We start from the raw sequence: 24,155 nt of genomic DNA, 5'->3' as shown, positions 1-24,155 counted from the left end.
AAATATTTTTGTGGTACTTTTTCCATAATTTTTTTATGATTTTCCTACAATTTTTAAAATTATATAATATGGCAAGCAGAAATGTCAAGAACTTTTCACATTTAAGTGCCCCAAAATAAAACAAACACCAACTACTTTATGTCATTTAATTTTAAAAAACATTCCATGTTAAGGCAACATAAATCTACTTTATGACATAAAAAGTATCCTGAAAAGAATGAGCTTGGAATTGTCCTATTTTTCAGGCCGAGAGGAGATTTCATGCTTGCGTTGTACAGAAGTGCATCCATTTTCTTTATGGCTTCGCTTTACGTATGAGAAACACGAGTTGAAATATGAGCGCTGTTGACTGAATGTCGATGCGTGTTCAGGAGATCATGCAATCTTTTCATCATGGAATATTAACCTGCATTGAACTCAAACTCACGTCACATGATCCTGAAAATGTCAATGATTCCCGTTAGGACGCGACGAGCTGGCGATCCTGGTTGACTTTCTGGAAGAAGGCTTTCCCGAACTCGTAAGTGCTGATCATGACGGCGCAGGCGGGCGCTACTTTGATCACCCGTGGCATGAAACCTGGGGGGTGGGCGTAGGTTAGTATTGTTACTTCCAAAACAATATTAGAATGTGAACAAGATGGCTGCGCGTACCTGCAAAAAGCCCCCGGTAGCCCACGTCGCTCCAAATGTCCCTCATGATGTGCCAAGTGGATGCCGTTTTCTTTAATGGCGCTGCGAGGACAGTAACGTAAAGAGGGTGACTTGACGCCAATTACCATCATTCTTCCAAATACCCTAAACACACCTGCGAGTGTGTCCATCTCTCCCAACTGTATCTGTCTGCGAGTCTTCACCACGTCAAAGGGCAGCGTCAAGATGGCGGCGATCTGAGAATAACATTTGATTGGAACACCTACTGGAAAGCAGAACTGCCGCACTTCCCTAGATCAGTGGTTTCCCAGTAGTGTATGTACATGTTTTTAAATATCTTCATACTTCTGTATTATTTTGCCCCTAACTAGAAGTTACATTTAATTTTTTGAAGAAAAAAAATAATAAATCACGTGTCATCCTTGTTATATATTCACAAGCTAGCGTGCTTATACATACCGTTCCTGAGATGGCGCCCGCGGTGAAGCTGATGGCAAAGTTGGCCTGCGGGATTTGAGATCGTTGACACAAGTGGGCTTTCGCCAACTCGTAGTTGAACCAGTAAATGGCTGGGAAACGGAGAAATTAGACAGAACCCTCGACGCCAAATGGCGTGTCGGCGTGGGCATTCTCACCCGAGAAGGGCACGTCCCTGAGCACGGTGGGTCCCCAGCCGCGCCACAGCGACAGCGGCCCGCCCTGGGCCACGGCGCCGCGGATGCACACGCGCAGTTCGCCGTACGTCAGGTGTCGTGACTGCATTTTGGTCCGGATCAACTCCAGAGGGCTGATGACCGTCACGGCGCCCACTGGAACACAGCGGCGCGTTGAAGACCAGGTTTGTTCGGGGGGTGCCCGTTCGCTGGCTTACGTCTGGCGAGACCCCCGGCGAGAAGCGGAATGTGGTCGCCGTGGAAACCCATGCGCAGACGCAGCAAGTCCCGCAGCTGGTCGTAGCAGGTGAAGTAGATGATTGTGGCGGGCATGGCCATGACGCTACGCACACAAAAGAGCCCTTGAGACCACGAGAGAACATTTTGGAGGACTGGGCGGGGCTACTGACAGCGTGGGCGGAAGTCCACTCCACAGAGACTTGAGGCCTTCGTGGCGGGTGATTTTCACAAAAGCATCCTGGGATACATCAAAAACAGATTACAGATTGTTTTTCAATGATTTATTACTCTTTTTTTTTAAATAGACGTTTTTTTACTTATTAACTCGTTGGCACCCATTTAAGTGAACTAACTCACCAGGGTGCCGCTGAAATGGGTTTGCGGCTTGTACCAGGCAGTGCAACTGCTTCGATTCTGACACACGTAGATGTGATCCATTAAGCCATTGCAATACAGAAAGCACCTCCCTGAGACAATGAAGGAAAAAAATAGAGCAGGTTACCAAACTTGTAGTTTAGCATTGTGCCTGATTAAAAAAAAAAAACTTGCCTGTGTAAATCATTAGTAAAGTCGAGGTAGAAAAAAACAAGCTTTTTGTCGCTTACACACACACAGAGACCTTAGTTGGGTTTGGGTACTCACATTTAAGGGGGCGGGCAGCACCGGCCCAGGAAGGAGCGTCACTAGTTAAAGCTTTGAAAGGAAAGAAATAGCAGAAGAGCGTCGGGATGTTAGCAGAAAATCAAACACCATCCGCCAGACACCTTGTTATGGCAAACGCAAATCACAGACAAAGACGACGCCGATGACGACGTTATTTTTCCCTCCTACCTCGTTGTATGGGGCTCTGCTGGGCCTGAAGTCGTATCTTCACCACATCCAGAGGTGTCACTACAATAAAATCACTGGATGAAAAGCACTGTACAAACAAAGTACATTTGAAAGCTGGGAAATTTTGCATCTTACCGAAAATGGACGTGAGGAGAGCCCCGGTGCCCGAAGCCAGCATTTGCTGCACTGGGGAGATGGCGGTCGACGCGCCCCCGACAGCCCGTTCCGCCATCGTGCCCGCCTATGACCACAAACACAAAAAAGGTCAAAAACACAAAAAGTCATTGATCTATTTCATTCGGTTATAATCACGAAAATGATTTACTAAAAGTTTTAAAGGTATGTGTATTTTTTGTTTAACCCTTTTTTTATCTTGTACCTTGATGTAGACAGAGAAGAGGAGAAAAACAAATATTGGCCAATACTTTACAGCAAAGTAGCCGTGACTGTTGTCACGTTTGTCACACAAGTGGTCTTTGCTCACAAGTGGTGTAATAAATTGTGTTTTAACATTATTTTTTCCATTAGAGGTCTAAGAAAGGCTCAAATTGCAGCCGGATTGTGCGACCTTTCACATGAAGGTCATTGCTCTGTCTATTATTTAAAAATGATGAGAATAATCCACCTAAAATGTATTTTATTATAGTAGCGTTTGTTATGTTACAGCTTTTTATCTTGGGAAAAATGAATTTTTGCTTTCTGAAAAAAATTGAAGAAAGAAAAAGTTTGAGGTTCACAACACAGTTATTAGTAGGAAAAAAAACTTAGCAAGACAGAGTGTGTCACTATGGTTTTTGTGATAGCTTATCAATTGGTTACAGAAGATAAATAACGCCAAACCAACGCCTCAAATGTTCAAGTTTACTCTTTGGCTGCCATTGCCGGGAATAGACGTCCAGTTCATTTGAAGTGGAACGTGCTGTCAGTGAATGATTGACAAAGAGATTAAATCATATAATGACGCTAGCGTGAATAAATAATACTGAAGACTCCCATTGGTCAACGTCAAAATGTATCTTTACCTTCAAAAAATAGGCAAAAGCACGCATGTCTCTTCTTATTCAAATCACTGAACAGCGATGTCATTTACATAAAACGAACGGGAAAGAAAAGATAATCCTAAAAAAATAATAGCAGTTAATACATTTGCAAATGTATATATATTAAATTTAAAAAAAAAAACATCAGTACACCATGTCCTTCTCCTCGTGCTAGCTGTCACACGACCAGGTCATTATATACATAAAACAAGGACATGTATGACAATTCATATCATGTGTAGCACGATAGGACACATACTATGATATCATATTGCGATTAAAAACCGCATTGGACAATATGTTATATACATTCGAGTTAGCATCGAGCGCTGCGGGTTAGCTAGTTAGCAATTTAGCACACGGGCTGTTGTTTTTTTCTACTCACCTTTACTTCAACTGGAGCCTTCTAACGCCTTTCCACCAAATATCTTCACCCATACTATCAAGGCCTTTTTTCGAGCAGTCTGCTACCGTCAACTGCTCTCCATTAGATTTGACCATCGATGTTTGACCCATTAAAATGTATTTTTTTGGTGCAAGGAGCCCTTATCAAAGCAGTGTAGTAGATAAAACTTAACAGATCTATAAAATGTCCGCAGAATGTCACTGCGTTATCCGACCCTTCAGATGTATTACAGATCAGTGGTATCATTTCCGTTTCCACCACGTCGCCTTTTCGCTATCGCCGTCTAGCGGACGGAAGGTACATTGCAAGCAAATATGTAAAAACTCACTGAAAAAATGTGGATGTTACAAAGCAAGAAAAACAGTAAATCAAGATTGGAGCTACTAAAGGATAAACTTTCAAGATATACACTGATAAAAAGAACTTAAAACATGACCGTCGTTTAAAGTTTGAAAATATTTTTTTTCAAAATATTACAATGTTAAATGAAAAAATCTATGCATTTGTCATACAGTTAGTCAAAAAAAAAATCAAAAAATATGCATATTAAATTCCTGTTTTATGCCTTTGAGCTGAAGAAGTAAAGAAATGTAACCAATTAAGATAGCACATGCCCACTGTACTTAAATAGGCGTGTCTTGTCCAAAACAATGTTTCACGGGAAGCACGAACACTGTACTATTTTATCTGGGCTCCCAAGCACTACACAGTTAAAAGTCAAGGTAAGAAGTGCACTAACCTGTTTCCTTTTATTCATGATGATGCCTCACAGATGAGTGTGAATGTCATTCAATACTGTGAATAAGATCCATCATCCAATTCTTGAGTATGCATAGGAAAATGTTTTTTTTTTCAGATGCAGAGCTTTGCTGTGTTCTGCTGGGTTGCGCTCATTCTGGTCCACGGTCCGCTTGGAGGGACGTGTCAAGACGACGACGGGCCCACCAGTAGTTTGGAGTGTGGGCCTTCGGGGCAGGTAATAACCACTGTTAAAACACCAACCAAAAAAAATCAGAGTCAAAATGTGCAGTTGCTGTACTGTAATCACTTTCACTTTGAATTTCTAATGACTAAAAATTGGGGATTCACAGCTAGTCTCCTGAATGTGCAAATTGTTGGGGTGGATATTGGGCCAATGTTCAATTTTCTTCAATATGTAATTTAAAAAAATGTTTTTATTTATTTATTTTTAAAATGTGAAAATTGATAACGATGAGATTTTGTGTCTATTTTTGTTGAAATGAAACTCCACATTTCACTTCAACATTGCTGATCAATATGAATGAATTTCCCTAAAGGGAATGGTCTGCCTTAACGACAATCGTTGCTGCCCTGAGGGTCATCGCTGCAGTGCCGACAGCCTGTGGTGCATCAAAACAGGTTTTTATATTCACCCGTACCATTGACTTTGATAGACGTCCAATCCGTTTGACCGAGGACTTCTTTATTTGCGGTAAATTGTCTGATCAGAATGGAGAAACGGTTGATCCACAAGGCTGACTACCTCTTTCAGGGAAGGGAAGTGTGCAGATAAATTGAGGAACCTGGAAAAACAATAGCAGTTGACCATTGTAGATTATTTTGCAAAGATGAACAGCGGATGGCTTCTGGCAAAAAAATGTTTTGGTGTCATATTTATGTTGCAGGCTAATACAGTTGGTGCGCAAAATTAAGAACGTTACGTGTTGTCGTTCGGGTTTTTCAAGTGTGCCGTTGGTGTCAATTCTGAATGATGGAGACGCACTGAACTAGATGACGTCGTTATTGTGTAATTGCTAGTTACCCTGCTAGAAAAAAAGCCTGTAAATTCTTCCACATATCCTCTGTTTTTTTTGTATTTTTACTCCACCAGCAAAACTGATTTTACTGGGTGGAGATTATTTTTCTGAATGAGTCTTCTTTTTCCAGCCAATAGCATCCTATGTGATGACAAAGTCCATTGCAAAATGGGCGAAACATGTTGTCCGAACTCGCAAGGAGGCTGGTCCTGCTGTCCTTTCCCACAGGTACCAAAATAGGCCCCCAAATGACCTGGATCATGTTTTACCTTTCCAACGTGTTTCTTCAAGCCCAATTTGTCTCCATCCCTGTCCCATGACCTCCTCTTTCAAGGCCGTGTGCTGCCCCGACAAAATGCACTGCTGCCCCAAGGACTACACATGCAACGAGCGGAGGGGCAAGTGCGTGAAAGGGGAAGTGGCCGTCCCGTTCTACCGCAAGCTTCCAGCGAGGATGGACGGCGTGGCCGTGCAGCCGAACTCCGTGCGCTGCGACGACACGACCACGTGCAGTTATGGTCAGACCTGCTGCAAGATTTCCAGCACCCGATGGGGATGCTGTCCTTTTTCCAAAGTAAGACCTTAAAAAAAGGCCCACTGGCCGTGTTCTCTTTTCTTTCCATTTTTACAAAAAAATGTTGGTTTATGGAATAATTGTTTGAATTCCCAATAAGATTGTTGGTGCACCTAAAATGGTCTGTTGTCTTGTTGTAGGGCGTGTGCTGTGCTGACATGGTGCATTGCTGTCCGATGGGCTTCACGTGCACCCCAAAAGGCGGGTGCATCATCTCCAGTCTCCCATGGCTCAACAGTCAGCAGCAGCAGCTTAAGATTTTGTAAAATACTGCACTTTTGTTGTATTTTTTTTAACAATTTCAACACTCCTATGTGAAATCACTAAACACAATACAGTACCAATCATTAATATAGACTTGGTAGATTTTCTGATTGAGATCTTCTTATTAAAGTAGCAACATAATTTTGAACTTGAACTCACCTTTGTCTTTTCACTGGTTGTACGCTTTTACACCCAAAAAAACGTTGAGGTCTGAACAAATGGCAGCAATTACTGTAAAATACCTCTGCCAAGTGGTCGTGACCTGTAATGACACGAAAAAATAGTAGTAATTAGCAGCTATCTTGCGTTGGAAACCTGCGTAATATGTCATTCACAAAAATAACAGCTCAATCACCTCTAGGTGTTTTTACCAACTGCTTAGTGCATAAAACCAACCGTATTAACGTTAAAATTCAGGATGAATGCCGGAAAAATTATTTAAGATGCAATTCTGACGTACTTTTTGGAAGAAAACAACTTTTTCAAAGTCAGTTGAAAACTGAGCAATAAACAGCTATTTCAAAGTACACGTCTATAGTATGTTCAATTGTGGCCCCGACGCAAAATGGCCGCCAAGTTACGACACTCGTCCCCCTTGGCTCGGACCACGAATGAGGCACCCAGTCGGTGATTGGTTACCGTCGAAGTATGTCACCGCTCACTTCTGGATATCCTGCAATTGGCTGACGCGTCTCGTTCTGACGTATTTTCATGTTTGCATCAAGATGGCGATGCACCTGTTTCCATAGCAGTAACCAGCTCCGTCCCCCCGCGACGTATCTCATCGAAACGGCTAAAGCGAGCTAAAGTTACGACCCCGTCCAACTATGTCCACGGAGGAACTGTCAGCCTCCGACAGCGAAGCCGCGCTGGCCGGCACGGGCGTTCGCTGGGCGCCGGTGGGCGCCGTATCCAACCCCGAGGAGGAGCGCGCCGTCGGCGGCCAACCCAGGCAGGGAGACTCGGTCGTCGGAGCGGAGCCAGACGAGGAAATGGCGGGGCGGCTGAAGAAGCTGGAGGACGAGCAGGAATTACTCAACTCGTCGCTCCTCGCCCTCACGTCCCATTTCGCCCAAGTACAGTTCCGACTCAAGCAGATCGTCCACGCGCAGAGCGATGAGAAGGAGAAGATGCTGACCGAGCTGGAGGAGTTCGCCTTCCGGGGATGCCCCCATGTGGTGGGGTGCGGACCCCGGGGTGCCGGCCACCTCCACAACACGGTGAGATTGTAAAAATATTCGCATTCTCGGCCAGTGACGCAGATAGACATTTGATTTTTTCCATTGGACGTTCATCCCCGTCAATGGCAGACGATGACTTAATCTCCAATTGAAGACTGAGGGCTTTATGTCACACAGATTAAAATCAACGTCCAATCTGAAACGGATTAAAGACATCATTTTCCCCCATGCATTTGATCAATTAATTCTGTGGGAAAATGTTTCTGTCTTTCTTCAGAGCATTGCAAATATGAAAAAAAAAAGGAAAATAATGCCTGAGGCCGATGGTTATCTTATTTGATCAAGGCTGATGTGTACTCAGCCAATATTTACTTCCTGGTTTTGACGTTTTTCTTATTCTCTCCCTCGCTCACGCATGCTTCGCTCGCAGGAGGACTTGGTGAGTCGGATGACATGTTTGTCCACATTTTACTCTGGAGATTTCCAGTCATTTGTCTTTGCGTATATTTTTTCCAATCTAAAAATAGATTCACACAACATTGTACTGCATAAAAGCTTTGTTTCCCTTCCAGGTGATGACGCTTAAATGTAAGACGTCAATTACGCTTGCAGCATCTTCTGCTTTAAATATTCTCAGATGGTGTTTTTGAACCATAGATTTCAATTTACAAGGGAAAGCCAAGAGCTTCTAATATTGATGAAACGTGATTGGATGTCATCTATCCTCAATGGCGATGAAAAAAATTGAAATCAGAACATAACCGCTTTAAAAATCTTTCAAATCCAAGTGAAGTTGACCTTTTTTTTGTCTTGGCGTTACAGAGCGAGCGGGAGAAGCGAGAACGTCTGGAAGCTCAGCGGGAGAAGCAAAAAGATTTGATCATCCAGCTCAAGACGCAGCTGGACGATCTGGAGCATTTTGCCTACCAGGAAGGAAGCTACGATTCGCTGCCGCAGTCGGTCGTCATGGAGCGCCAAAAAGTACGTCCCCCGAAACCGCTATCCGGTTGGGAATTCCAAGTTTGGCCGCTCGTAACGCCGCCGCGCCCAACAGGTCATCATCGACGAGCTGATCAAGAAGCTGGACGTCAATCTGAACGAGGACATCGGCGACCTGTCGCCCGAGGAGCTGCGGCGGCGCGTGGACGCCGCCATCGCTCAAATCGTCAACCCGGCGCGGGTCAAGGAGCAGCTGGTGGAGCAGCTCAAGACGCAGATTAGAGACCTGGAGATGTTCATTAACTTCATCCAAGGTAGGCGGCCCAACCGCTCGCCCGTCAGAACGTTTCGGCGCCCGACTAAACGTGGCGGTTTCCCTCGCAGATGAGGTGGGCAACCCTCTCTTGTCTGACGGCGGGCGCTGCCAGCAACCTCTCCCGACGTCCTCTGAGGCAGGAGGGAAACGGAGAGGTGACAACTTTTACTTGTCAAACCGGCGCCGCATCAATGGTTCGGCTGTAATGGCACTAACGGTCTTTCCTTGACCATAAGTTGGCATTTAACTGACCTCAGGGACAGTGATCGCTACCGTGGACAGCTTTTGCAACGGTAACGAGCTTTTGCGTCTCCCCAGTGGACCCGGCGCAGGCGCAGAAGATGCGCGAGACGGGCCTGCAACTGATCCAGAGGGCGCTGACGGTGCTGCATATGTTCGCCGCCAGCCAGTTCGGCTGCTCGCCGGGCCAGACGCCGCCGGCCTGGCCCCAGGGCTCGGAGCGCCGCGACTACGCTCCCCTCCTGCGCCGCCTGGAGGCCACCGTGGACAAGGTCCGTGTGCTGGGCTCGCGTCGCCAGCCGGGGCCGGACCACGTGGTGCACTACGGCGGGCGCTCGGCGGCGGGGCCGCGCGACGAGCTGACGGCGTGCGTCCGCAAGGAGCTGGCCCCGGCCCTCAAGGACCTGTTGGCTCACGGCCTGGTGTCGCCGTCCCAGACGGTCAGCCTGGTCCTGGCGCCCATCTCCTGCCTGCTGCCCCGGCGGAGCGCCGGCCCTGCGGCGGCGCACCCCTGGGAGCTCTTCGTCAAGTACTACCAGGGGAAAAACGGCAAGGCCTTCGCCGAGTCGCCGGCCCGCCAGCTGTCGCAGTCCTTCGACCTGCCGGTGGCGGGCGCCCCGGTGGGGGTCACCCCCAAACAGTCGCTCCTGTGGGCCGTCCACACGGTCCTGAAGGAGCACGGGCGTTACAAGCGAGGCCCAGACACGGAGTTCAAGGCGCTGGTGTGCATGGCGCTCAACGAGCAGCGGCTGGTGTCCTGGGTCAACTTGCTGTGCAAATCGGGCTCGCTGGTGCACCCCCACTACCTGTCCTGGAGCTACATGGCGCAGACGGGTTTCGAGGGGGCCCTGCGTACCCTTGGCCGCCTCAGCCACCTCAAGTTCGACCTACCCGTGGACCTGGCCGTGCGTCAGCTCAAAAACATCAAGGATGCCTTTTGACGGCGCCCTTATTCCAGACCGTTGACATCACAGATCACAGGGGTGGACAACAATCATTTTCAAGGGTTGCTTGGGGAGGCGGGGGGTGCTGGAGCCTATCCCAGTTGGGGGACACACCCAGAATTATTGGCCAGCCAATAGCATTCATTTAGTTTTTCCTCAAAAGGCTCTATTTATTTAGTTGTTTTTTTTACATAATTGACCTACTCCAAATAAAATTGAAACATGTCAAATATACTTTTAAAAACGTATTTACTTACTAATAATAGGGTAATTGTAAGGAAATTAGTCAAGACAAAAGATTCCTTTGACCATAAACCGTACACACAATTTTAGTATGTATACCCATATTTTGGACTGCTTAGGTGGAATTCTGGCTTCTGACTTCTGATGTGTTTATATTTAGTTTACTTTAAATAAATATACACACATCAGCAGTCAGAGGCCAGAATTCTGCCTAAGCAGTCCAATTCAAAGCATTGTCACATTCCTCTAAGCCTTGTAAATACAATCCATTATGGTCTTTTGTGTCCAAAAGTTAGTCCACCCCTGTGATAACTTCTTCGACATTCCAAGAAAGAGCTAAAAATGTGATACTTGTAGTATAATACAAATAGAATCTGGAGCCAATTTCAAAGATGAGAAAGTGACTGGTCTCATTTAATGCGACCTGGTTGTGGGAAAACCTGACTGGTTGTGGCAAGTGTCTTCTCCCTGAATGTAAACGCCTTAGTTGCTATGAAAGTGCTACCTATTCGCCTGCATCATGTTTTAAAGTGCTAACAATGATACCAGCGACATTTTAGACTTAAATGAAATACTATTTTTTCGCCCTGTCGTTTATGTACACAAGAATTTATTTATTGGAGCATGGGATTAGTATTTGTTCCTTTTGTCTTTATCCTGAATCTAAATATTTATTTTAAAGGTATTAATGAAATCTCCCAAACCTTTTCTTGCAGAGAAGCAGTTGGCAGAATAAAATGTGATGAATTATTCAGCTTCTTTCTTCCAGATTTCAGTCTCTAAAATGACAATAAATTAGGTAAAGGCTACAGTAGATATGAAATAATTAAGCATACAAAATGGAAAATATTCCCTTATTATTTATATATATATATATATATATATATATATATATATATATATATATATATATATATATATATATATATATATATATATATATATATATATATATATATATATATATATATATATATATATATATATATATATATATATATATATATATATATATATATATATAAAACGTAAACAAAATCCGGAAGTGACGTTTCGTCTGTGCGGGTAGGCGTACGTTCAGAATAGTGGAAAGAAAAAATAATTGCCTAAAGTGAGATATTTTTGAAGCATTTATTCATATAGAAAAAAACATTTAATGTCTACGTCGAAGCTAAATTCTTTTAGGAAGTGACGTCAACATTTGGTGGGTCAAAGTTCGTAAATACCTCCTCCACTTCCTTTCCTACCAGCGGAGGCCGTAGAAACAGTACCAGTGAGTAAACATAACTCGCTATAATCAACAAACATCGCGTCAAATATACCTTGTTTGGGTGTTTTATTGTCATTCACATAAAATAAACACTTTATTCCGTTTATCCTTATGATAATGTTGGGGAAAAACACGTCTGATGACTAGATTAAATGAGCAATAATTGCAACGTTACTGGTCCGTGGTAATGATTCCAACATGGCAGCCCTGTTGTATTTGAAGCCACTTTTGCTAAATTACATTCTTTTTTAACCATGACATGTTTTTCTGGCGTAAATCAAAACGGAGAACGTTTGCTTCTAGTTGTATTTTGTTCCAGCAATGATCGTTAACGTCTCACGAGAATTATACTTGTATGTGTTAGCCACACGGAGGCTAAAGCTAACCAAGAATGGCTATCATTTAGCGACATGTTTGGCTCAACGTTTACTCACTGCTTCTCATGTGGTTGTGCAGAAATGGGCAAATTCATGAAGCCTGGGAAGGTGGTGATGGTCCTCGGTGGACGTTATGCCGGCCGCAAAGCTGTCATCGTTAAGGTGAACGAACCTCCACAAAAAGTCAAGAAATGTCCCATGATCCACTTGCTGTTGATGCTCATTAAGAGCACCTGTTAAACACAAATACAGCTGGAGAACCTGCTTTGTTAGAAGACAAGGTCAACTCGGTTCATTTAAACTATAAGGACTTTGTCAATGCTGATGTCTCAGCGCCATTGACAATTCTAGACGTCCTATCATTTTGCCTGCGAGGGTTGGATGTACATTTCTTCCAGCCTCCTGGTCAAGAATTGATCAAAATGACAGTGATGGACTTCAATGTTAAAACTATTGTTTTGGCAATTTCAACTTCATAATTATTGACCCAAGTTTCTTTTAATGGCGTTGCGTTTTAGAATATCGACGACGGCACGACCGACCGACCTTACAGCCACGCGCTGGTTGCCGGCATCGACCGCTACCCCCGCAAGGTGACGGCCACCATGGGCAAGAAGAAGATTGCCAAGAGATCCAAGATCAAGGCCTTCGTCAAGGTCTACAACTACAACCACCTCATGCCCACCAGGTCTGAGATTTGGCTCCATTCGTGGAGGTTTGGTTCGGTTCCCCCTCTGCAATGTTTTTATGGGATTTTTTTGTGTGGTTGCGTAGATACTCTGTGGACATTCCTCTTGACAAAACAGTGGTCAACAAGGACGTCTTCAGGGATCCCGCTCTCAAGTCCAAAGCCAGACGGGAGGCCAAGCTGAAGTTTGAAGAGAGGTGAGCGTCCTTTTCCCGCAGTCAGCCGACCTGCAATTTTACTGAATTGTTCTTTGTCGGCAGGTACAAGACAGGCAAGAACAAGTGGTTTTTCCAGAAGCTGCGATTCTAAATTCAACAGATTTCACTAATAAAAATAAAAAAACTTTAAAAAGATGAAGTGTGTTTTTTGTCAAGGATGGGTTACTACCATTGGTTCATTTCTCATTCTGATGGACTACATTGCTTGAAGTGTCAATTTTTCACAGCTCTATAGTGTAGCCAAATGACCCATATGGGATTATAAGGACTGTTTTTCCTTTATATTAATTGATAGAACTTTAAGGATGATGTCCAATGATAGCAAAACAAACTAAAACCTGATTCGCCATGTAGTGCTTAAGATGGGACAACTCAAGCAGACGGGTCAGAAACAGGCTTTAATGTAAAAATAACAAACTAAACGTAAACAACATACAAAGAAGGAAGTGACATTACTTGGATACGATTGAGTGGAAGACGCGCTGACCAAGACCAATGGTCAGCAGGCACTTGATACGGAAGACATCTCAACTCATTACATACAATAAATCCTTTAAAAACACCTAAAAAAGAAAAACAGGGACACACAAACCGGGTTGGGCCAGTCGGTCGCTCGCTCGTTCATCCCACCTGGCCGGGAGTGCAAAGTGGCCCCTCGCAGTAACCCTTTCGAAAGAAGCACCGCACCGCAGCTAATCACTGAACTATGACTAACTTTGTGCTATAGAACGCATTTTTACGAGTATATAGTATAAAGTAGCGCCGTATTATTCCTTGAATCCAGTTCTTATTGCCACAAAACCGCGGGCAGGAGTGCTTTAGTGGTTTTACGTACACGTGGGGGAAAAAGGCAGGAAGGGGCGGAGTTACCAGTGGTCCAAAGTGGAATTAAGGGATGTAACTGTTGATTCTACGGTCATGTGCAAAAAACTTTTAAGCCACCACGGGCGCCCACTCACTGGCCTTGCGTCCGTACTGTGAAAAAAAAAAAAAAAAAATTGCTGATGATTGTCACAAAGTGCATTGGCCGCAAATAAAAAAAAAATACACAATTCGATAAAGAATTGTCTATCGTCGTCAATAGCACTGAACGAGTTGATGCATTTCTTGCTTTCCCTTGTACTCGCCACTCACCTGGATATCAGTCAGCTCTTTGTGAAACCTCTTGGCCAGGTCGGGTCCGTTCTGCATTGTCGGGATTTTGTGCGTCTGACGAGGTAAAGTGCAGCGTTTTGTCGTGCCGCAAGGGGGCGCCACCAAGAAGTGCCCTACCTGGCCCTTGTAGAGGAGGCTGCCCACGGGACAAACCACGCAGGCCGTTCCGGCGCCGAAGACCTCCAGAACCCGCCCGGCGTCCAGCGCGCTCAGCAGCTCTTTCATGCCCATCGTGCGTTCGGTCACTTTGAACTCATTCTGGATAGATGTCACAAAAAAAAAAACCTTTCGTTACTTAGTTTAGGGACTAGACAACTTTGTACTAAATTGAATAGCCAAGCTTTTTCCACTGACCCAGTTTCTGGCCAAGTCCAGCAGGGACTGCCTAGTGACTCCTGGGAGGATGATCCCGTCCAGCGGAGGCGTCAGCAACTCCTTCTCTGCGCCCGGAACGGAACCACGTTTCCAGTCGGGATCGTGCGAATGATGGCGAACGCAATTACCCCATTCGCCATCATTCGCACGTCCACGACCACGGACGGACGCTCTACCTCCGTTCTCGTCGGTCCAGTAGATGAAGAGATTCATGGTCCCCACCTCCGTGATCTCCTCCTGGTCTCCATACAGCCACAGAACCTGCTGACACCCACGTTGAAGCGCCTCGTCCTGAACGGCGATGGTCGGTCCGTAGTTCCTACGGCAGAACCCACGTCAGAACCCCGAGCCGACCGTCCGGCCCTCCCCCTTCGGCGCCGCGCACCCTCCCATCTTGTAGGCGCCGACGCCTCCCTTCCAGGCGCGCACGAAGGACGGGTCGGCCAGCAGCGAGACGGGGTTGAAAGAACCCGTGGCGAAGTACGGTCCCACGGGGCCCACGATCACAAACAGCAGGGCCCGGCTGGCTCGGGTCACGCCCAGCGACGGCTGAGGACGGACGGGAGCGATCGGGTGAGCGGGCGGGGGGCCGGGCCTCCCGGATGCGGACGACTCACCTCGGTCCCGATGAAGGTGGGCCGTATGTAGAGGCTGGCGTCCTGCGAGTACGGCACCCACTCCCGGTCCAACGCCACCAGCTTCTCGATGCACGCCAGCAGCTCGGCTTTGTCGAACGACTGTCCAAGCGACGGGCGTGAAAATCCGGGAGGGACGGCACGGCACGCGGCAGCGCGTGGGAACTCACGGGCAGGCAGCTGCGCTCGGCGCTGCGGTGCATGCGCTCCATGTTGAGATTGGGCCGGAACAGGCGCACGTGGTTGTCGACGCCGCGGAACGCCTTCATGCCTTCAAACAGCTGGCGATCGGTCGGGTTGGAAATCAAAGAAGGACAAACTTGCGTATAAATGTGACATTACTTAATAAAAATCCAAATTATGAATGTGAAATGACTTAGTGAAAATCCAAATTATATTAGGTAAAAAAAATGTTAATAAATATAACCTTCCCAGCATACAATTAAAACTATTAAACATTTGCAATCAAGTAATGCTAAGAGACATATTCGATATTCTTTTTTTCTTCTGAAAATGCAGAGCACAAAACAGCAATTTGAAAAACTAGACATCAAGTTTAACACACCACCCCAAAAATATAACAAAAATCTGATTCAAATGATAGTTATACATTTCAATTGAAAATATAGCAAATGTAATACCTTAAGGACAAACATGAGATCAGTTTCTGGAAAAAACATTATATTACAGACCTGAAAGGGGTAAAAAAAATAAAAATGAAAATAAAGCCTTCCTGACCTCGATGGAGTAATGCAGAGCTGAGCAGGCCGGATGGAGCGAGAGGTTCTGGAAGGGTTTAATTTGCGGCGCTTCCCAGCCGCCGTCGGCCGTCCACTCCACCGTCAGCATGTGGTCCGAGAACTGCTTCCCGAACACCAGCGAGGACGGGTCCGGCTTGGCCGCCAATTTGGGGTTGCGCTCCACGCTCAAGTCGGCGGCCTGCGGCGGGCGGCACACGCAATTCAGTGTTTGTTTGCCACCACCGCAATTATTTCCAAACGAGGACACACTCAAAACAAATACCTAATTGTAAATAATGAATGTATATGCATTTCAATTAGAAGCGAGAGAGGAGACTCGAGAGCGACAAAATGGCAAACTTTCCCATGATGCACGGCTGCTTCCTCCTCACCTTGAAGGAACTCGCGAGGCGGCGCGGCACCAAGCCGGTGGGAAGTGTCCGAATCCATCTCGTGAGGACCACCTGAGTGAGCGACAGAAAAAGTCAACAATGGTGAGCGGCGGGGGTGTGGCGCTCTCGGCCAATCAACTCCTTGCAGGCCATAAATAGAAACCTTACAAACTCTGAAGCACGTGTCAAAATAAATAAATAAATCTTGTGTGCTAAATGCGTGACTGGTCACATGATCATTTTAGTTTAAAAAAAAAAGATTTAAAAAATTAAATATTCTTAAATAAATCCTATTTTTATATGCACTCTAGAATAGGCTTATACTAACATGCATTTATCTTCTGTACTGCTGAATCCTCACAAGGGTTATGGGAAGAGAACATGAAAATTCCCCACAGCATGACTGCGGCCTGGGATTGAACCCCTGATATCAGACCGTTGAGGCAGAGGTGCTAACCACTTCTTCACTGTGTCGCATATACGAGATGTTCATTCAAATTGTACTGCCATTTAATATTAGGTTGTATTGTCATGCCTTAAATTGGACTCTTATGGAAATTGACCTACCAAACTTGCGCAATTCAAATAGTAATGCGCAACAGGAGCAACAACACGGAGCATTAACCAATAAAATGCACATTACGGTTTTCGCACTTATGATGCAACTCGCGATCCGATTGCAGTCATGAGCGCGATGACGTCACAGGATTTAAGAAAATAAGAGTGACATGAAAACATTGTCGAAAGTGCCACGCGTAAAAACAGGCTAGCCAAACATTTTGGCCTGAAGCCGTTTGATCTTAATTAAAGTTTACTTGAGACAATGGCGTCTCATGGATAGTTACACAACAGACAAAAAATAAAACAAAACAAAAAAGAGCCAGGGATATTAAAAATAATCACATTAGGGCTATTACGTATTAGTTTGGATAAACTGGTCAGTTTTACTTAACCAATTCGATGGAATTTATCGGATGCTGCGTAGCCTTAGGTCGCTGTATAAGATTTCATTTTTCCTTCAATTATAAAGATTAAATAAGCCGAATATGAAGAGTGAAGTGCTCATGTTGATCCGTTTGCGTTAGCGAGGCTTCACTTTGGAGCTTTTGAGCAAAACCGGAAAATTTCCGTGCGATGTCCTTGTTGTTTTTAAGATGGTCTTTTTAAACGAGTTTTATCGCCCTCTACCTTCGCTATCTTTGTTTGCTCGTTATCGGTGGGCTTGAAAGTGAGCCATTGACAAGACAAGATAAACAAATAATGACGACATTGTTCGCCTTTGGACTCACCGTTCGGAAAGCTGCCATCGCCGCTTCGCCGTGTGCTTACTGATTATTAACTCGTGCGGAAACAAATGTGCAAAAGTTCCGCCTTCGAAGACACACCCTTGCGCGAGTGCCAAGTGATAAATAAATCCGAATTAAATACAAACTTTAGATAAATAATTGATTTATATTTTAAATAATTTTTTTCACTCTGGCATAGAAAACGTGGAGTTTGAAATGAAACTGAAAGTAGATCAATCATTAATTTTTGTGCTACGAAGGAGTGACTCGAGCGTCACTTCTGATTGGCTGCAGGGAATTTGACGGCTCAAATCTAATTGGCTGATAGAGGGGTGGGTGGTTGGCTATCATGCAAATTACCAAAAGAAATTTGCCATTTTATTCGGGAAACTATAAAAACACAGATGTACAAAATCGTTTTTTGTTCAGATGACTGTATCACAATGCAAAAATAAAGAAAACCAAAAGTATGGTATAGCTCAACTCTCAAACACATTTAGGCTTTTATGTTGTTTTTTTGGTATGATTTTGACATGTTTACTGCACATAATCATGCATGTTTACAGTAAGTGTTATGTGTTGTTGTTCCATCATCCATAATGAAAAGCAGTGTAAACTGACGGGGGCAACATTTTTGCATTAGCAAGCTCCAACGGCAGCGTCATTCACTCATTTATTTTCTGATCCGGTTATCCTCGCAGGGGTTGCGGGGGTACTGGAGCCTATCCCCGCCAACATTGGTAGTCGGAGGGGGGACACCCTGAAGGTTGCTAGCTAATCTCAAATTAATGTAGTAATTTTACTCTTGTTTACTATCGGGCAAAAAAAGATAAAAATACAAATATTTAAAATAAACACAATGTGTTTAAGATATTTTTTATGATGAGGACAGGGGGCCGCGGTGTCCCCAGGGGTAGAGAAGGCAAAGGGCCAACAGTGGCGTCAACCTTTGGACAAGTTGGAAGATTCAATTTCAGCCTTACAGCATTTCCTCTCAATGCCAAGATTGTTGGAGGAGAGAAAGTGAGCAATGGAGTTAGAAGGGGAGTGGGGGGCGTCTCCATCAAGTGACCCACAAACACGTTGCACGGTCGCCTGGTTAACACCTGGTACCTCGGAGCCCTCGCCTTACTGACCGGAGGACGTCAAGAGGGGACAGGGTGGACTACACGAGCGAGCGAGCATCGTTGAGGGGATGGTGGAACCCCCAGAGAGGGACGGGGGAGCTGTGAGTGCACCCTGAGGGGTCGGGGGTCATGGAGCGGACACTCGGTTGAATCCAAAGGCTTCGCAAAAGTAAGGCTAGTTCTCCAATGAGGGTTCTGTGAAATATAGCTTAGGGGTCTGCAAAATATCAGCTAGAGAGGATTATGGCAAGAGCATTGCTTGCCGGAAAAAGTGAATTTTGATTCTTTCAAAGTGGTCTCGTTGTGCTTCCGGGTTGAGAAATGGCCAGTCCGGACCAGGGCGGTAATGACAACGACAAGCGTCCGCCCGAGGATGAGGACAAGCGGGCCAAAGAGCAACATAACCAGCAGGAGAAGGCGTTGGCACCGGCCGAGGGCGGGGACCCCGAGCCAGATGAGGTAGACGAGCCAGACGAACGCAGACCACCGTGGAGGAGCGGTCGCACCTTGACCGAGCGCTTGGCCATCAACGTGTCGGGCATGCGTTACGAGACCCAGCTGCGCACGGTGGCCCAGTTCCCCAAGTCCCTCCTGGGGGACCCGCGGAAGCGTCTGCGCTACTTTGATCCCACGCGCAACGAGATGTTCCTGGATCGCAGCCGAGTGTGCTTCGAGGCCATCCTCTACTTTTACCAGTCGGGCGGCAGGCTGCGGCGACCCGCCAACGTGCCGCTGGACGTCTTCATGGAGGAGTTGCGCTTCTACCAGCTGGGGGAGGACGTCCTGGAGCGCTTCAAGGAGGACGAGGGCTTTCCCAAGAAGGAGGAAGAGCGGCCCATGCCCGGCGGGGAGCTGCGACGCCGTCTCTGGATGCTCTTCGAGTATCCCGAGTCGTCCGGCGCCGCCCGCATCGTTGCCATTGTCAGCGTGCTGGTCATCATCATCTCCATCCTCATCTTCTGCCTGGAGACGCTTCCTGAGTTCAGGAACGAGAAGGAGCAGAGAGAGGTGTGTATCCACGCGGAGGCAAGCGCGTCTCTTTCATAAAAACGCAAAACCCACGTCTTCCTTAGTTGGTTTCGTGAGCTAAACTGAAATGTGGCCGTAACTTTTGTGGATCTTAAAGTGATGGAAAATGGATCAACCTCAATCTCAGGGATTTTAGATCTTGATGCTTGCTTCACATGATATTTTTTGCAATTTGTGTCGCAGCATACCCAAGAAGCTTGCTTGAAACTGTAACATTTAAGAGGTGATGACCACTCCAACAAAGTTGAGGATTGGGTCTGTCATGTGTCAACTGGGATATTCTCCAGGTTTGTCCCTTTGGTCAAAATCCCAGACTTTTGGGCCCTTGGAAGACCAAATTGTTGGTAGACAGACAGATGAGTCCTTGAGTCTATGATCGAATGGGATCGTACTTGGGTTTTGCTTCTATGTAGACTGTCTCGCACACCAAAAATGTTTATGTTAGAATAAAAAACAAAGAAGACTAATTTGTTGGTAGATCAGCAAATTTAGTAGCTGTTCCAGATCCAGGTGAGCAGTTCAGACTCATCTTTGCGGGAACATGAACAGGGCATACAACGGGATGGACATGGCCAACGCGAGCAAATGTGGTGTTAATAGGGAGAATAGGTGACGGGGTGCAAAGAGGCTGGTAATGAGGTGAAGAGGGGGCATTGGGTGCTGACTGGTGTCCCCTTTCCGAGCAAAAACTGTAGAGCAGAGACATTTCTGAGGGCTTAGGAATCGCGAAAGAAGACACTCAGTCAACATCCGGGTGACCTTCATTCCTGAAAGATGGAATGGAATGGAAAATAGGGAAAATCAAGCAGATGATTTCTTGAAGACTGAACGGGCGGGCGGGAGAACACATTTAGATGCAGACGATATTCCAGAAGATGAGGGAAAGTCAAATGCACAGAGGCAGGGAAAGCAGATAAGGCGCTCTCGTGTTACGACCTCTGAGACGTGAAGCCCGAGCCCTAAATATAGTCAAAGGATCAGCCATCCAGACGTGATTATGTGTATTAATAAACAGCACAGAGACGTGACAATCTGTAAGGACAGTCACCCAAGCGAATCAAGACTGGCTCTGATTTGAGATTGGATGACGTTGTGTTTAGGGTTAGTCACAAAGGTGTGCTTTGGCTGAAGGAGGAGTTCCACGGATTCGAGGTTAGGGATTGCTTTAGAGAATGGCTTCAGTCTATTTTTGATTTGAGTAGACTTAGCAGAGCGAGGAGATCTGGAATAAAGACAATCAGACATTTTCCCAGTGAGGAAGCCACCATCAGGAGCGACAAAGCAAACAAGGAACCAAAAACTCTCAGGGTAACCAAAACCAGCCTCATAGTGCCAAGATCTGTCAAGTCACACACTTCCCAGAAAACCACCCAGTGTTGGTTTGAAACCCAAGTCTGTCTGTCTTTTTAAATTTAGACCTGGAAATTAAAGTCTGGGGGGGATAGGATTGGGTTTGTTGACCACGGACCAAGTGAAAGCGGAGAAGTGCTAAATGTTAGCATCAAAGTCAACTTCTCCGAGCGTGCCGTGGAAGCCCTTCCGTCCTTGTTTTGATTCACTTGAGCTTGTCGCCATGGTGATACTTGGCAAAAAAAATCATTACAGGCCGACGTGATAAACTATCAAACCACAACACGACTTAATGAGATTTGTGACCTTCGCACAATGTCTAGGACTTACCCGGGGTCTTTGTCTTTCAGAGGCTCGGCAGCGCTCTCCACTCGGCCGCCGGCAATCAGACCACGGCCACCTCCACGGTCTTCGCCCCCTTCCAGGATCCCTTCTTCATCGTGGAGACCATCTGCATCTGCTGGTTCTCCTTTGAACTCATCATCCGCTTCAGCTGCTCCCCCAGCAAGATGCACTTCTTCAAAGACGTCATGAACACCATCGACTTCTTCGCCATCATTCCCTACTTTGTGACGCTGGGCACGGAGCTGGCCAAGGACAAAGGGGCTCAGCCCTCCGTGTCGCTGGCCCTCATCCGGGTCATCCGACTGGTGAGGGTCTTCAGGATCTTCAAGTTGTCCCGACACTCCAAAGGCCTCCAGATCCTGGGGCAGACCCTGAAGGCCAGCTTGCGAGAACTGGCCTTGCTCATCTTCTTCCTCTTCATCGGCGTCATCCTCTTCTCCAGCGCCGTCTACTTCGCCGAGGTGGACCGTCCCGAAACGGCTTTCACCAGCATCCCGGAGGCCTTCTGGTGGGCCGTGGTGTCCATGACCACCGTGGGCTACGGGGACATGTACCCCGAGACCGTGGGCGGCAAGTTGGTGGGATCCATGTGCGCCATCGCCGGCGTGCTTACCATCTCGCTTCCCGTGCCCGTCATAGTGTCCAACTTCAGTTACTTTTACCACCGGGAGATGGAGCGGGACGACACCACCCAGTACAAACACGTGTCCACATCCTTATGGCTAGATGACGAAGATGAAGAGGTGGACGAGGGCGGCGAGGACGCAGGGAAAAACATTCAAGCGGATGGGGATGTCGGCGGGCTGAATTTTCTCCTCAGAGAACCTCTGGTCACTCAGGTGTGAAGGAACCACTAGACGTAGGAGACACGGAGAGGAGGAAACTCAAATCAACTCCGTGAAGTTAGTACAGATAAATGCAGACCTTGGATGAAGCTTTGAAGAGGACGTAAAAGGTCAACAAATAGTGCGTGTAAAATCAGTCTTTGGCTTGCTATCAAATAAGGCACGATTGTACTTAAAATGGCCGAAGAAATGCTTCTACGTGGCTGTTGCGTCATTTTGTTTCGTTTTTTAACCTGAAGGGTGCAAGAAAGCCTCGTCAGCAAGTCCACTTTTGGCAGAAAGGGGGCGTGGTTAGACAAAATCTTTGATTAGATTGGTTGAATTTGAAACGTGCCAACAACTATGTCAATAAATGTCTTTGCACAAGTGGGATTGTTGGGAATGTTAAAATCACTACACAGTACTGATGTGCTGCCATTCCTTACCGCTAGAGGTCAGTGTTGAGTAGGATGCTAGAACTGCTGCTTTTCATTTGCAATGTGGCGACATGGACTAACATGCACATCTTCTTGAAATAATCACCAGGCTAATGGATGCCACATGGTTGTTTGATTTTCTTAGTTTTGCCGTGTAAAGTCACAATAGAATTTTTTTGGGAGTGTGAATAATCCCATCAACTCATTGGCTGCCATTGGTTGAAACCTGATTGTTCACTGGCAGTGAATGAGTTAAGGAAACTATTGATTTATTTTTCAAATGATGCTAGCAAAAAGCTAGCTGTCCATAATCTCCTAGTGAGTTTAATTAGCAACAGGACAATGGGAAGTCATTAGATTAACATTTCATATTCACAAACATATATTTGATTTATAGTTCATATGCAAGTACATCTGTATTGTTTTAAGTCAATCCCGAACAGAAGAAAGTGTTTAGCGCTGGAATGCCAAACTGAAAGGGAATCTTTAAATGATTTTGGAGACTCAAATTGGCTGTCATTTTTCGAAAAAATGAATATATACATAATTGCCCCCTAAACAGAGCTATTTCACATGTTAGGTTTGTCATATAAATTATTCTTGTTCTAAAATATACAAGGGAACACAAAAGATTTGATACAATAACTATAGGAATGACTGAGATGGTGTACTTACCACGTTTGGCATAAGATGGCGCTGTTGCTCAGTACGAAGGAGTTGCATTGTGATCATTTGAAGTACAGCTCCTAAAGTTAGCAAAAAGCAGTTACACAATTACGTTTTCATCACATCAAATAAAGATAAAATAGGAGAACCCATGGAAATTGTAACTGATTAACCAAATATTTCATGTACTATTTGCATCTCAGATACATATAAAATACCACAATTCCTGACTGAGCATTCTCGTGTGGCCATACCATGAAATCTCAATTGGGTTCAGGTCAGGGATCTATACTATATATACTTGTACAGAGTTGGAAATCATTCCAGATTATGCCAAAAAAATCCTGATCAATAAACCAAAGTTAAAGCAACTGTCTAAAAATGGACAATTGCTCTTCCTAGGATTCACCACCCAAAAAAACGGACCTTTGTGCGTCATTTTCAGTCGCTTGTCGTCATAATGACGTGTTAGCGCTCAGATTAGCGCTTCCCCGCACCAAATTTAAACGACATGCGTCAAACCATTGTCAAAGTTTCACTTTGGACACACACAAATACACACCAGGCCCGCAACGCAATCATCCGTCGCTCTTATGCTGTCTGGGAAGAATAAAAAGGATTGACGTCTTTCTGGCCATCTGCCACCTTCCATCTCCCACCCCTCCATCTTCTTTGAGAGGATTAAGTGTGTTGATATGTGTATCTTTGTTTCATCAATGGTGTGCGTGCCTGTGTGTGTGTGTCCGTCCGTCCAGTAATTTCTTTCTGATTTTTTTTGTTTGTCTTTAACTGTGACGTGTGACCCCCTTTCGCACACCAAAACCTCCCACGGAAGGTAAAAGAAAACATGGATCTAAAAGAACTCTCGGCAAGGTTTTATTGAACACACACACACACACACACTTAAGACCTGCCACGTTGAAAAAAAAGAAAGGCATT

At 45.6% G+C, this 24,155-nt stretch overlaps 6 protein-coding genes across 9 annotated transcripts; 4 read left to right on the top strand and 2 right to left on the bottom strand.

Annotated features, from left to right (window-relative positions):
• Positions 1 to 131: 131 nt before the first annotated feature.
• slc25a39 (solute carrier family 25 member 39) lies at positions 132 to 12,160 on the bottom strand. 4 transcript variants are annotated; one of them, XM_077618562.1, is made up of 16 exons: positions 12,007 to 12,159; positions 11,007 to 11,081; positions 6,599 to 6,701; positions 5,224 to 5,367; positions 4,563 to 4,809; positions 2,513 to 2,618; positions 2,378 to 2,437; positions 2,189 to 2,239; positions 1,904 to 2,013; positions 1,717 to 1,784; positions 1,525 to 1,649; positions 1,289 to 1,462; positions 1,113 to 1,222; positions 808 to 889; positions 654 to 734; positions 132 to 579 (listed from the first exon to the last, which is right to left on the bottom strand). In XM_077618562.1, the coding sequence occupies exons 5-16, from the start codon at positions 4,578 to 4,580 to the stop codon at positions 461 to 463; spliced, it is 1,104 nt and encodes a 367-aa protein (XP_077474688.1). In that variant the 5' UTR covers positions 4,581 to 4,809; positions 5,224 to 5,367; positions 6,599 to 6,701; positions 11,007 to 11,081; positions 12,007 to 12,159; the 3' UTR covers positions 132 to 460. The 4 variants fall into 4 exon arrangements, with proteins under 4 accessions (XP_077474688.1, XP_077474691.1, XP_077474689.1 ...); XM_077618565.1 differs by lacking the exon at positions 2,189 to 2,239 and having other exon boundaries at positions 12,007 to 12,160; XM_077618563.1 differs by lacking the exons at positions 11,007 to 11,081; positions 12,007 to 12,159 and having other exon boundaries at positions 6,599 to 6,709.
• On the top strand, positions 4,493 to 6,593 carry LOC144088244 (progranulin-like). Its single transcript, XM_077618567.1, has 6 exons — positions 4,493 to 4,545; positions 4,680 to 4,799; positions 5,122 to 5,203; positions 5,732 to 5,829; positions 5,936 to 6,175; positions 6,316 to 6,593. The coding sequence occupies exons 2-6, from the start codon at positions 4,680 to 4,682 to the stop codon at positions 6,439 to 6,441; spliced, it is 666 nt and encodes a 221-aa protein (XP_077474693.1). The 5' UTR covers positions 4,493 to 4,545; the 3' UTR covers positions 6,442 to 6,593.
• Positions 7,109 to 10,435, top strand: rundc1 (RUN domain containing 1). Its single transcript, XM_077618559.1, has 5 exons — positions 7,109 to 7,659; positions 8,443 to 8,601; positions 8,675 to 8,873; positions 8,944 to 9,030; positions 9,194 to 10,435. The coding sequence occupies exons 1-5, from the start codon at positions 7,267 to 7,269 to the stop codon at positions 10,054 to 10,056; spliced, it is 1,701 nt and encodes a 566-aa protein (XP_077474685.1). The 5' UTR covers positions 7,109 to 7,266; the 3' UTR covers positions 10,057 to 10,435.
• Positions 11,492 to 12,990, top strand: rpl27 (ribosomal protein L27). Its single transcript, XM_077618568.1, has 5 exons — positions 11,492 to 11,575; positions 12,029 to 12,111; positions 12,468 to 12,637; positions 12,724 to 12,834; positions 12,898 to 12,990. Exons 2-5 carry the CDS (start codon positions 12,031 to 12,033, stop codon positions 12,944 to 12,946), a joined length of 411 nt encoding a protein of 136 aa, XP_077474694.1. The 5' UTR covers positions 11,492 to 11,575; positions 12,029 to 12,030; the 3' UTR covers positions 12,947 to 12,990.
• Positions 12,991 to 13,234: 244 nt separating this feature from the next.
• bcat2 (branched chain amino-acid transaminase 2, mitochondrial) lies at positions 13,235 to 17,539 on the bottom strand. The gene is made up of 11 exons (XM_077618561.1): positions 17,442 to 17,539; positions 16,153 to 16,224; positions 15,759 to 15,959; positions 15,191 to 15,301; positions 15,003 to 15,122; positions 14,771 to 14,934; positions 14,562 to 14,704; positions 14,365 to 14,450; positions 14,128 to 14,268; positions 13,990 to 14,064; positions 13,235 to 13,830 (listed from the first exon to the last, which is right to left on the bottom strand). The coding sequence occupies exons 1-11, from the start codon at positions 17,457 to 17,459 to the stop codon at positions 13,789 to 13,791; spliced, it is 1,173 nt and encodes a 390-aa protein (XP_077474687.1). The 5' UTR covers positions 17,460 to 17,539; the 3' UTR covers positions 13,235 to 13,788.
• A 1,347-nt stretch (positions 17,540 to 18,886) lies between these two features.
• Positions 18,887 to 22,134, top strand: kcna7 (potassium voltage-gated channel, shaker-related subfamily, member 7). Its single transcript, XM_077618601.1, has 2 exons — positions 18,887 to 19,573; positions 21,295 to 22,134. Exons 1-2 carry the CDS (start codon positions 18,887 to 18,889, stop codon positions 22,132 to 22,134), a joined length of 1,527 nt encoding a protein of 508 aa, XP_077474727.1.
• Positions 22,135 to 24,155: the final 2,021 nt, after the last annotated feature.

The sequence above is a fragment of the Stigmatopora argus genome, chromosome 14, assembly GCF_051989625.1.
Source record: "Stigmatopora argus isolate UIUO_Sarg chromosome 14, RoL_Sarg_1.0, whole genome shotgun sequence".
In the NCBI taxonomy this organism is placed as follows: domain Eukaryota; kingdom Metazoa; phylum Chordata; class Actinopteri; order Syngnathiformes; family Syngnathidae; genus Stigmatopora; species Stigmatopora argus.
This window is presented reverse-complemented; position numbering and strand designations above follow the sequence as displayed.

What these genes read in the sequence shown, in the direction of transcription:
- slc25a39 (XM_077618562.1), bottom strand. An exon ending in AGTGGACTTCCGCCCACGCT is followed by an intron (nt 1,650 to 1,716) that starts GTCAGTAGCCCC and finishes TTGTGTGCGTAG; the next exon opens with CGTCATGGCCATGCCCGCCA. An exon ending in CTACCGGGGGCTTTTTGCAG is followed by an intron (nt 580 to 653) that starts GTACGCGCAGCC and finishes CCCACCCCCCAG; the next exon opens with GTTTCATGCCACGGGTGATC.
- LOC144088244 (XM_077618567.1), top strand. Translation starts at nt 4,680, where the DNA reads ATGCAGAGCTTTGCTGTGTTCTGCTGGGTTGCGCTCATTCTGGTCCAC. An exon ending in AGTGTGGGCCTTCGGGGCAG is followed by an intron (nt 4,800 to 5,121) that starts GTAATAACCACT and finishes ATTTCCCTAAAG; the next exon opens with GGAATGGTCTGCCTTAACGA. An exon ending in GATGCTGTCCTTTTTCCAAA is followed by an intron (nt 6,176 to 6,315) that starts GTAAGACCTTAA and finishes GTCTTGTTGTAG; the next exon opens with GGCGTGTGCTGTGCTGACAT.
- rundc1 (XM_077618559.1), top strand. Translation starts at nt 7,267, where the DNA reads ATGTCCACGGAGGAACTGTCAGCCTCCGACAGCGAAGCCGCGCTGGCC. An exon ending in CCGGCCACCTCCACAACACG is followed by an intron (nt 7,660 to 8,442) that starts GTGAGATTGTAA and finishes TTGGCGTTACAG; the next exon opens with AGCGAGCGGGAGAAGCGAGA. An exon ending in TCGTCATGGAGCGCCAAAAA is followed by an intron (nt 8,602 to 8,674) that starts GTACGTCCCCCG and finishes CGCGCCCAACAG; the next exon opens with GTCATCATCGACGAGCTGAT.
- rpl27 (XM_077618568.1), top strand. Translation starts at nt 12,031, where the DNA reads ATGGGCAAATTCATGAAGCCTGGGAAGGTGGTGATGGTCCTCGGTGGA. An exon ending in AACCACCTCATGCCCACCAG is followed by an intron (nt 12,638 to 12,723) that starts GTCTGAGATTTG and finishes GTGGTTGCGTAG; the next exon opens with ATACTCTGTGGACATTCCTC. An exon ending in AAGCTGAAGTTTGAAGAGAG is followed by an intron (nt 12,835 to 12,897) that starts GTGAGCGTCCTT and finishes CTTTGTCGGCAG; the next exon opens with GTACAAGACAGGCAAGAACA.
- bcat2 (XM_077618561.1), bottom strand. An exon ending in GCCTCGCGAGTTCCTTCAAG is followed by an intron (nt 15,960 to 16,152) that starts GTGAGGAGGAAG and finishes CGCCCGCCGCAG; the next exon opens with GCCGCCGACTTGAGCGTGGA. An exon ending in CCACCTTCATCGGGACCGAG is followed by an intron (nt 14,935 to 15,002) that starts GTGAGTCGTCCG and finishes GTCCGTCCTCAG; the next exon opens with CCGTCGCTGGGCGTGACCCG.
- kcna7 (XM_077618601.1), top strand. Translation starts at nt 18,887, where the DNA reads ATGGCCAGTCCGGACCAGGGCGGTAATGACAACGACAAGCGTCCGCCC. An exon ending in ACGAGAAGGAGCAGAGAGAG is followed by an intron (nt 19,574 to 21,294) that starts GTGTGTATCCAC and finishes TTTGTCTTTCAG; the next exon opens with AGGCTCGGCAGCGCTCTCCA.